This window comes from Leucopleurus acutus (assembly GCF_964270905.1).
Source record: "Leucopleurus acutus genome assembly, chromosome: 1".
NCBI classification, from domain to species: domain Eukaryota; kingdom Metazoa; phylum Chordata; class Mammalia; order Artiodactyla; family Delphinidae; genus Leucopleurus; species Leucopleurus acutus.
In genome coordinates this window covers 81,562,382-81,574,730 of record NC_139142.1, presented here as the reverse complement: position 1 = coordinate 81,574,730, position 12,349 = coordinate 81,562,382, and the positions used below count along the sequence as shown (strand labels likewise).

The 12,349-nt window shown below is 37.3% G+C and overlaps 1 protein-coding gene across 2 annotated transcripts in view; it reads left to right on the top strand.

Annotated features, from left to right (window-relative positions):
• The window catches only part of RASGRP1 (RAS guanyl releasing protein 1), a gene marked incomplete at both ends in the record, with an annotated part of 84,260 nt that extends 76,809 nt beyond the window's left edge, over window positions 1-7,451 (top strand). For both annotated transcript variants that reach the window (XM_082834782.1, XM_082834781.1), the window contains 2 exons: window positions 8-393; window positions 7,317-7,451. In XM_082834782.1, the coding sequence (XP_082690908.1) occupies window positions 8-393; window positions 7,317-7,451 (521 nt within the window). The remainder of the gene's footprint in view (window positions 1-7; window positions 394-7,316) is intronic.
• Between the last annotated feature and the right edge of the window lie 4,898 nt (window positions 7,452-12,349).

Genomic DNA, 12,349 nt, shown 5'->3' with positions numbered 1-12,349 from the left:
CCTACAGCACCAGAGGAAGGACCTTTCACATTCCCTAATGGGGAGGCTGTGGAACACAATGAGGAAAGTAAGGATCGGACCATCATGCTCATGGGAGTGTCCTCACAGAAGATTTCTGTTCGGTTGAAGAGGACTGTTGCCCACAAGGCCACCCAGACCGAAGCACTGTCTTGGCTTGGCAGTGAGGGCCCTTCCAGTCACTTTGTGCTATCTTCCCCAAGGAAGACGGCCCAGGATACTCTGTATGTACTTCCCAGCACTACATCTCCATGCCCCAGCCCAGTCTTGGTCAGAAAGCGGGCTTTCGTCAAGTGGGAGAATAAAGAATCCCTCATAAAATCAAAGGAGGAGCTCCGTCACCTCAGACTCCCAACCTACCAAGAGCTGGAACAGGTACCCTCTTTTCCTTTTTTTCAGACTCTGAGAAAAGTGGGGCTCAACCAGGGAAGAACATGTAAACTGAAGATTCAGACCAGGTTGATTATTAGAAAGATAAAGGGGAAAAGAAAGGATTCAAAGGATTCTGCTTTGTCTCAAAGAAACCAGTGGGGGCCCTGGTTCACATTATGTAACTAGGACAGGATAGACAGGGCTCCTAGTGCCATAAAGGTACAATCTCGAAGTGTTGGTACCAGGGCCCAAAGCTCTGTGCACAGTAGGCTCCTTGAGAAAAACCACTTTCTATTGATCAGCTTTACTGTGGTGACACCACACCCTTTTTCTAGACTTAAAAGCAAGTTGCCTAAATCCTCCCTCCCTAGAGGTCTTTGGGGGCCTTCATGGTTGCCTGGACATCTTCCTAAAAGGAGGTGATCACCGTGCTATCAAAAAAAAGGGAGGGAGTATTTAGCTCACTGCAGAAAGAGGGAACTCTTCTCTAAAACATCAGGGGATGTGCTGATTTTACACACACACAGCTAAATCAACAGTAGTTGGAAAATGCACCATTGATTATAATCTATAGCAATATAATGTAGTAAATGGTAACAGAATTGTGGTAGCAGAATTGCTTTTTATCTGTTAGGCTCACAATGTCCTAATCATAAGTTATCTAATGGAGGTGTTAGAAAAGACAAAATAAGGTTTACCAAGAAGAATATGATGCCAAGGTTTGATGAGAAGGGGGATAATAAGGTTAAGAATAGAAAAAAAGAAAGTAGGAGTAGAATTCCTTACATAATTCTACACACTACATAGTAAAACTGCCCAAGAGGTTCTCAGGATTCCCTACCTGGCCCTCAGGGTTGCACCTTCCCTGTCAGACCCCCAGGAATTGAAGAAACAAGTTAGATAATGTACGTGAAACTCTTGGTTTGGTGCCTAGAACAAAAACATAATATTAGGAGGAACGCTTGAGAAAAGAACAGATTTTCTGGATTAAAAGTAGTCACTCAGACTATTTTAAGACATGCTTTAAGAATCAATGAGAACATCTTCCGATGCGGGTGACACAAAGCCCTCTCTAGCGGTAGAAGCAGCCAGAATCAACTTTCAAGAACAATGAAAGAAACCTTGAAAAGTGAACTTGATAGAGTAGAAAGAACTTCAGTCTTGGGGACAAAGATCTGTGCTTCTAGTCCCAGATATTTCTTACTCCTGCTGATAAACTCTGTGACCTGTTTGGTCCTCTGTAAAATACAGTCCATGCGCTCTACAGCTTGCTTCAGATCCTGACATTTTACATGCCGTGTAAAAGGAGCAATGTAGTTGTTGGCAACAGTGACTTCTTGCTGCAAGAAGTGGGTGGTAGAAAGATTTCAGGTGACTGAGTTAGTTAGGTCCAGTATTCATTCCTACCCGGTAATACCAGAGCTGGTAAACCCTCTTTCTTTACTTTTATCCTTGTCATTGGGACCTAAGGACCAGAATTCACTATGCATGTTTTAGAGTATTTAAAATAATATGTAATATTCATATTATAATTAATAAATATTATACATTATTTTAAGTATGTGTATACCTCTAAGCCACCACAGGACAAAAGAAAATGCAAAGCCTCTTAGGTTCAAATCCCCAGTCTGATACTATATCCACCTCTATTAATCATGTAACACAGTACCTGGCACATAGCAAATACTCAATATTACACAGTAGCTACCAGACAGCTATCTAGGTAATTTATGTTGAGAAACAACTCATGTACCCCAAATTACCCTCCCATATTTTGGGGGGGGTAATCAGTATGGTATAAGTAAGGTAAAAACACGAGATTCAAAGTCTTGAAGACCAGCAACATCAGCATCACGGTGGCATGTGTTGCTCCTTTTTTCTCTCTCCTTTTATTTACAGCTAAACTGGTCATTCATAAACAAACAAAAGTGACTCTACACCTTACACCAGACCACCCAGTAGTAGATTTCTACCCACCTGTTCTTCAGAGAAGAGAATAGCTTCACAGGACCTCAGAGAGGGCTGTGAAGCCAAGGGAGTTGGTGAGCCTGCCCCACGTCAACTTGCTGCTATCAGGAGGAAAAAGATCAGACTGGAAATAAATAAAATAGAGACCAGAAAAACAAATAGAAAGGATCCACAAAAAAGATAAAATCGATAATCATTTAGCAGTAACTGCCCTTAAAACAGCCAGTTGTGCCACAGCAAACCAAAGCTTCATGTACACTGACAAAAGATAGATAAACAAAATGGACAAACCTTTATTCACACTAAGAAAAAAGAGGGACTTCCCTGGTGGTCCAGTGGTAAAGAATCTGCCTTCCAATGCACGGGACGCAGGTTCAATCCCTGGTCGGGGAACTAAGATTCCCACATGCCGTGGGGCAACTAACCCCACGTGCTCTGGAGCCCATGCGCTGCAATGAAAGGTCCCACATGCCACAACGAAGATCCCGCGTGTTGCAACTAAGACCTGACACAGCCAGAAAGAAAGGGAGGGAGAAGGCTCAAATATGTAAAATTAAAATGACAAAAGGAGACATTACAAGTGTTACTACACAAATACATAGGACCATAAGAGACTATTATGAGTAATTATATGCCAACAAACTAGATAACCTAGAAGAAATGAATACGTTTACAGAAATACACAACCAAAACGACTGAATCAAGAAAAATACAGAAAATCTGAACAGACCAGTAACAAAGTCTTTGAATCAGTAATCAAAATCCTCCCAACACAGAAAACCCCAGGATCAGACGGCTTCACTGGCAAATTCTACCCAATACTCAAAGAATTAACACCAGTCCTTCTTAAAACCTTCCAAAAAATAGAGGGAATATTTGCAAACTCATTCTGCGAGGGCAGTTTTACCCTGATACCGAAGCCAGATAAAGAAACTACAAGAAAACCAAACTACAGACCAGTATCACTGATGACTATACATGCAAAAATTCTCAACATAATATTAGCATACTGAACTCAAGAACACATCAAAAAGATTTTTATACACCATGAAAAGTAGGGTTTATCCCTAGCATGCAAAGACAGTTCAACATAGGCAAATCAATAAATGTAATCATCACATTAGTAAAATGAAAGATAAAAATCATGTGGTCATCTCAACAGATGCAGAAAAACATCTGACAAAATTTCATGATAAAAACCCTGCTCAGACTGGATAAAAGGAATAAACCTCAACATAATAAGGGCCATATATGACAAACCCACAGCTAACATTATACTCAATGGAGAAAATTTCAAAGCTTTTCCATCAAGATCAAGAACACTCTCACCACTAAGTGCCCATCAATAGATGAACGGATAAAGATATGGTATGGATTTAGTGGTGTATATATATATACACAATGCAATACTACTCAGCCATAAAAAAGTGAAATGATGCCACTTGCAGCAACATGGAGGGACCTAGAGATTATCATACTAAGTGAAGTCAGTCAGAAAAATACCATATAATATCACTTACATGTGGAATCTAAAATATGACCCAAAGTACTGACAGTCTCAGCTACAGCGATTAGGCAAGACAAGAAAGTAAAAAAGCATCCAAATCAGGAAAAGATGTAGCAAAACTGTCACTGTTTGCAGATGATGAGTCTGTATATAGAAAAACCTAAAGATTAAGCAAAAAAAAACTGTTGAAACTAATAAACATTTTTTGTTAAACTGCAGTATACAAAGTCAACTTATAGAATCAGTTGCATTTCTATATACACTAAGGACGAAACATCTGAAAAAGAAATCTTTCCCATTCACAATAGCATCAGAAACAATAAAATTGGAATAAATTTAATCAAGGAAATGAAAGATTTCTACAGTGAAAACTACAAGACTTTGCAGAAAGACATCCTGTGTTCATGGATCAGAAGAATTAAGATTGCTAAAAGGTCTGGCAGAAGACCTGAATTCTTTCCTTCCAAAGGAGACATACAGATGGCCAAAAGGCTCATGAAAAGATGCTCATCATCACTAATTATTAGAGAAATGAAAATCAGAACTACAATGAGGTACCACCTCACACTGGTCAGAATGGCCATCATTAAAAAGTCTACAAATAATAAACACTGGAGAGGGTGTGGAGAAAAGGGAACCTCCTACACTGTTGGTGGGAATGTAAATTGGTATAACCACTATGGAAAACAGTATGGAGGTTCCTTAAAAAACTAAAAGCAGAACTACCATGTGATCCAGCAATCCCATTCCTGGGCATATATCTGGACAAAACTATAATTCAAAAAGATACATGAACCCCACTGTTCACAGCAGCACTATTTACAACAGCCAAGACACAGAAGCAACCTAAGTGCCCATCAACAGATGAATGGATAAAGAGATAGTATGGATTTAGTGGTATATATATATATATATATATATATATATATATATATATATATACACAATGCAATACTACTCAGCCATAAAAAACAATGAAATAATGCCACTTGTAGCAACATGGATGGACCTAGAGATTATCATACTAAGTGAAGTCAGTAGAAAAATACCGTATGATATCACTTACCGTATGTGGAATCTAAAATATGACCTAAATGAACTTATCCATGAAACAGAAACAGACTCACAGACACAGAGAACAGACTTGTGGTTGCCAAGGGGGGAGGGGTGGGGGAGGGGTCGATTGGGAATTTGGGATTAGCAGATGCAAACTATTAACATACAGAATGGATAAACAACAAGGTCCTACTGTATAGCACAGAGAACTATATTCAATATCCTGTGATAAACCATAATGGAAAAGAATATGAAAAAAGAATATGTATATGTGTATAACTGAATTACTTTGCTGTATAGCAGAAACTAACACAACATTGTAAATCAACTAGACTTGAACAAAATAAATTTTTTTAAAAGACTTAAAATATCCATACTATCCAAAGCAATCTATAGCTTCAATGCAATCCTCATCAAAATACCAATGGAATTCTTTACAGAAATAGAAAAAAAAGTCCTAAAATTTATATGGAACCATGAAAGATCCTGAATAACCAAAGTAATCCTGATGCAAGAGCACAAAGCTGGAGGTTACACACTTAATTTCAAATTATACTACAAAGCTACAGTAATAAAAACAGTATGGTGCTGGCACAAAAACAGACACATAAACCAATGGAACAGAAAAGAGCCCAGAATTAAACCCCTGCATATACAGTCAACTAATATATTCAACAAGGGAGCCCAGAGCACCCAAGCAGAAAGGAAAGTCTCTTCACAAATGTTGTTGGGAAAACTGGATAAGCACATGCAGAGCAACGAAATTCGACCCCCGTCTTACACCACTGATAAAAATTCACTCAAAATGGATCAAAGAGGTAAACATGAAGCCTGATACTATGAAACTCCTTGAAAAAAACGAAGGAAGAAGCTCCTTGTCACTGGTCTTTGGCAATGAATTTTTGGATATGACACCAAAAGCAAAAAATCATCAAATGGGACTACATTAACTAAAAAGCTTTTGCACAGCAAGGAAACCATCAATAAAATGAAAAGGCAATCAACTGAATGGGGGAAGATATTTGCAAATGATATATCTGGTAAGGAGTTATTTAAAATATGTAAAGAACTCATACAACTCAGTAACAACAAAATCTGATTACAAAACAGAAGAACTATATAGACTTTTTTCCCAAACAAAACATACAAATGGCTGACAGGTACATGAAAAGATACTCCACATCACCCATCATCAGAGAAGTGCAATTCAAAACCACAATGAGGGCTTCCCTGGTGGCGCAGTGGTTGAGAGTCTGCCTGCCGATGCAGGGGACGTGGGTTTGTGCCCCAGTCTGGGAAGATCCCACATGCCGTGGAGCGGCTGGGCCCATGAGCCATGGCCACTGAGCCTGCGCGTCCGGAGCCTGTGCTCCGCAACGGGAGAGGCCACAGCAGTAAGAGGCCCGCGTACCGCAAAAAAAAGAAAAAAAAAAAACCACAATGAGATATCATCTCACACCTATTAGGATGGCTATCATCAAGAACACAAGATAACAAGTGCTCATGAGGATGTTCAGAAAAGGGAACCCTCGTGCACTGCTGGGGGGAATGAAAATTGGTGCAGCCAATATGGAAAACACTATGGAGATTTCTCAAAAGACTGAAAAAAACTACTATATGATCCAGCAATTCCACTCCTGGGTATATATCCAAAGAAAATGAAAACACTTAATTCAAAAAGATACACCCCAATGTTCTTACCATTATTTACAATAGCCAAGATATAGAAGCAACTTAAGTGTCCATCAACAGATGAATTGATAAAGAAGATGTATGTATATATATGCATATACATACATGCAATGGAATGTTACTCAGCCATAAACAAAGAATGAAATTCTGCCACTTACAACACTGGAAATCAACAGCTGCCTCTATAACTAAATCACTGCAAATTAAATAAATCCCAGTTTACAGGGATGGGATAAAATTCTTATCTTTCTCAAGAGTCTGTTAGTTTTCAATGATTTGGAGGAGAAAATATGTAATATGATTATATATGTAATATCGCATGTGAACTATAATATCACATATTATAGAATTCCAAGTCACTGCTTTCATACCTCAGACCTGACCAAGACTATTTCTGCCAAGTTTAGGTCTGTTACACAATATTCAAAGATTTTCTCATTATTCATCTATTGCTCAGGAATGGTTTATTCTGCCTGCTAGCCACTCACATCTTTGATGTAACAAAACTAATTGTTGTTTACACATGTTCATTTGATATTTAATGTGTTATTTTTTATTCAGGGCAAAATACATGCCTTGAAAACACTTTTTAATTCTCAGCCACAGTGAATAGATGCCAATCAAGTGTAGTACTCCCAGTACTGTAACTGATTTGCCATTCGTTGCTGCTTTATTAACATACCTCATTCTTTTTTTTTTAAAGGAAATAAACACCCTGAAAACAGATAATAATGCTCTAAAGATCCAACTGAAATATGCACAGAAGAAGATAGAAACCCTCCAGCTTGCAAGAAGCAATCACGTCTTGGCTCAGATGGAGCAGGGTGACTGTTCTTAGCCCAGAAACTCAAGCAGCACAAACTGCAGAGTGTATCAGAGATCTCATTCCCTAAAACTCTTAACACAAAGACCTGGGAAACCTTAGACTGACTGGCTTTCAAAAGGGTACTTTAAAGAAGGAAAGCTGGTTACTCTTTTGTTACTTAAAAGATTCCAACTGTGTGGTATGGTTTTCTCTTCCAGCCAGTTGAATCAAAGGGAGGAAAGCTGAAGAATGCAAAGTATTTGCCATTCATACCACAATTTACCCCCCCCCACCACCACCACCGGGACTAATACCAAAAGCATGATAAAAAACATGACTATAGTTTTCTGACAAGATAGCTTCTATGTGGCCTGCCCAGCTGCTTCTTCCTTAGAACTAAAATCCCTGGAAAATGAATTTGTTTCCTTCCCGTTTTTTCCTGAGGCATTTATTTTGTTCCATCCAAAGCTTGCTTATAGTGGAAAAATACTCACATTCCAAAAGTAGAACCGCTTCCTCTATATTTCAGCATTCTTTACAAATCTGGTTCCCACTTCACTACCTCAGATCTAATCAATTTGCCTTTTCCCCTTCTTCCTCACTACGTTCTAACACACATGAGGATATCTGCTTAGAAGAGAACTTCTAGAGATGTAGCCATAAATTTGGGGAGAGCAGGAAGGGACTATTAAACAACATGACATCATCCAATTACAGGTCAACTCATAGTTTTAGTCTGAGTCATAAAAGAAGTAGCCAAGTTAAGTACCTGGAAATGTGGCTATTAGCACCTCACACATGGCTGGCTAATTAGCTAAAACAAACATAATGCAAACATGATGTTTGTCCCTCATATGATCTACACTGGATAGAATGAAGAATTTATGGCTTTTTAAAAATGTTTAACTCTCATATGCCATCCTATTTTTTTTTTCTTGAAGTTTCTGAACTGAATTTGTGCTTGTATTGTCTTCACTATTAATACTATTTAGAAATAAGCTAATTGGATCAGAGGCTTCAATAACAGCTGACAGCATGTACATATGTACATATTATGTATATACAACATCAGTCATGCATGTGGCTTGGAATTCTGTTTCTTCCTTAGTAAAATGTGTGAGTTAAACGACTTTTGGTCATGTACACAAATTCACGAAGTTCAGTTTGCTACAAGATCAAGAAATTGCTCAGAATGTAAATTGTATTGTTTGGCAAAAAATCACAAGAGTCCTGTGAGTTTTCTGTTAAGGTTAATGATAAATGGGCTCATTTAATTATCTGGGCAACTATTCACAAATTTCTTTGTCAGACTCCTTATTTCTCTAAAAAAAATTCATATGATCATTTTCTTTTGGTGGGGAGAACTTACCTTCCATGCTTGGAAAGCCTGACACCAAGCTGACTTAAAGTTCATACACAAGTTGACCAACTGCCAAGCATATAATCTCAGCAACCAAAAGTTCCAAACCTAAAGCCAACAACACCAAGTCTTAATCAGAAACAAATTATATATATAGTATAAGCTTCCTTGGAGAATTCATATCATTTAAGAAGTTTCTTTGATGAAAGACCAGTTCCCATTTGCATATCTCCTTGTACTGAACTGAGCTTTAGTGAAAAAGCTAGTGACTAGCTTTCAGTTAGTGATTTAAGGAATCACTTTACACACAAATCTACCTTTTTCTAAATCCAAACTCAGAAATCCCCATGGCAGGGCTGCTTAGGTCCACCACTTGGTATATAATCCTATAAGAAGTACTTTGCTACTTATTTACCTTATGTGGAACAAATATGAGTTTATAATCATCCTTAAAATTCATATTCTTCACCTATTCTTTTCCTCTGACCAAAGACGGTACAATGCAATTTCTTTAAGCATAGTTACGAAACACAATTAAATTTTTTCATTCTTGTTACCCAGGATCCAAAATACAGAGCCCAGGTTAGTTTCTATGTAAATAATTTGTGATCTAGAGGAATTCAAAAGGTCACAGTCTCCTTAATTAGTCAAATTAACATGGCTAGAAAGTCTCAAGCATTCCAGAATTTATCACTGAAATGGACAGGAAGCAGTAGTTTCACCACAAGTCTTTACAGTCCAGCAAGGGCCAAATAAGTATAGTGTATAAATTAATATTATTTGCTCTGAACTACATGGGATTAATGAAATCTACAGAAATAATAGGAAACAAATTTTTTGTTCATCAAGCCTAGGATACAAATTTGTGTCTTGTATCAACTTGAAATAAATTTGGGCATATATTTATCTGCTGAAACAAGGACAAATCTTGTTAACAACAGTGTCATTTCTTATTTTCTTTGGTAATTGATTTGCTGTTTTACTGGCCAAATGTGAATTTCTGTTTAAAGATGTATAATGTAAAAGAACTGCAAGGAAAAAACAAATGTACAGATTGTAAAGGTGGTTTTTTTTGATACCTAATGTAAGTTTTCTTTGTGTAATATTTGTATGATAAAAGACATTAGGATCCCTACGGCATAGATGTCCTGTGTTTCTTCTAGTTCATGAACATATAGAAGCCTCACCTGAATTTTTACTATAATCGACAGCTGAGACCACTCCCTACTTCTGTTAACCAAACCAAACTGAGTCTTCCTGAAAGGAAAAGCAAAGCAACTAATTATTCAGTATACATTTTTCTAAATCTTTCTATAACATGAAGTAGTAACATATAGAAATATTCAACCTTTTCCCATCTTATTGCATAATGACTTACAGTGATCCCCAAATATTATATCTACAAATACTTAACACTGAAGGAGACAAATCTGAGGTGGTCATTCCTGTGGCTTTCAGCTTTAATTCCACAGTTCTATCTAAGAAAACTAGCAAGTAAAGAAGAGAAACTTTGAAGCTATGGATGGAATTGGTAGAGGATGGTTCAATCTAGTGGACAGATCACCCAGAGCAATTCATTTATGCTCATGATTATCTAGAGTGATTAGAGATAGCTGTGATTTTTCCTTAGTGATCACCCAACTTTTGTTTAACTAGACCAATGAAGGGGGGTGGGGGGGGGGAGAACAGGGACATATTCCAATCACTCAAATTCCATGGTGGAATGTATTCTGGTACACTTGGATGTGGTATATTTATCATTTTGGCATTTCATAGTCCTTCATACAAAACAATGAAGTCACACTGACAACTTGGCCCTAGAAGAGAGATTAAACTACCTACCCTCTCCTCCACCCACAATTCCCACTCCAAATCTCTCTACCCTGTGCCCCTTACAAGGTATAGATTGTATCATTCCTCAGAACATTCTCCATCACAAATATTTTGGGGGTTATCATACCTTCTTTTGACACACATAAAGGTAATTAAATGCTTTTTGGTTTAAGATGTTTTTTTCTGTTTAGTGAGGCAAGATTTCCCTGATCTGCAGAACACAAGGGAACAGGTTAAAAGGAAATACTTCATCTCTTCTTTTACCGAGAGCTTATGTGTAATGTTGTGGTAATTATGTATGGATGGACAAATCCAGGTAACAGGTCAGTTACGTCTTTAATCCAGAAACTCCCAGTAAGATCATGTCTATAGGTGCTATTAGATACCACAGGATAGACCAAGGCAGGGAGAAGAAAAAAGGGGAGGGAAAATGAGGTAGTAGGAAAAAATAAGATTAAGAACTAGGCAAAAAAGAATGATGAAGAGGTGGCACAGAAGAAGGTGTTAGATTTTAGGAAGCAGTGAAGTGCCATTCATCATACTCTGCATTTGTATTGCATTCAATTTATAAAAGCATTTTCACATTATGGCCTTTCACATTAAGGCCCCAAATTGCCTTATTGCTATTCTAGATATTGCTTAGCAAACTTTTCTATGAAGGAAATTTTTACTGAAAGAAGATTTTCATGAAAATCCTACCTCACAGGAAAGAATAAGATATTAGGTTCTAGACCACTCAGCTTTTCATTCAAGTGAAGTTTATAGGAATGTGTAAATAAGAATGGTTCCGGCTCCAACAAGATTCCAGGAGCAAGTGCTAAACTTGGATAAGATTTACAGTGAGTAGCAGATAACCCAACAGCACTCCTATGAAGGTACAAAGAAATCTTACAGAAATTAATAAACTAATGTTTCTACCATTATTAGCCATAAACCTTTAGTAATAAAAGAAGCTGAAAGTAGTTGTAAACCCGTCCTGTATCAGCAACTAAAGCTCCTGAAAAGAAATGAAGCAGAAATGTAAAGGTTTTAAATGAACAGTTTAAGTAATAACTTTTTAGAAATATTTTACTCCAGTGGTCTTTGCATATATATTTTTAAAAATTATTTATTTTTCAGAGTTCATAGCTACTGATAAAAGTGTTTCCTTATATGGAAAGGCTTTTCTTCAACTATCACAAATGAAATTAAGTCTCTTCATTACATGTAAAATTTTTTTAAAATCTAAGCTTAAGAATAACCAAAAAAATTTATGTTTTCCTATCCTGAACAAATTTCCTCAAAGGGTTAGCTTGAAAAATACATGGCCAAGACTGCGGTGTACACAATATGTGAAGGTTTAACATTATTTTAGATTTCTCCACAGGGTTTACTGTAAAACAAAACAACAACAAGAATAACACTGCCAAATATCAAATACCATTTGTCCACAGGTACTCAGCCTTCTATCTGTTGAGTGGTTAGACCACAGAAAGTTGTTATGCACAAGAGTTGACCAGGAGCCTACAGATTTTAAAGTGGGATTGAAAACATTTATGTGACTATCTTTTTCTCTCTCTACACTAAGAGAAAAATGCATTACTTGGGCCACCTCTTAAACCATTCACAACAGGCCTTTATAAATTCTCAACAAATTGGACTTGTACTTAGGTCTTTATAAAACAACCTGAGAAGGTACAAGTATCACATTCCTTATCTGACAAATGAGGACAAATTAATCCTTGAGAGCTATGGCCAT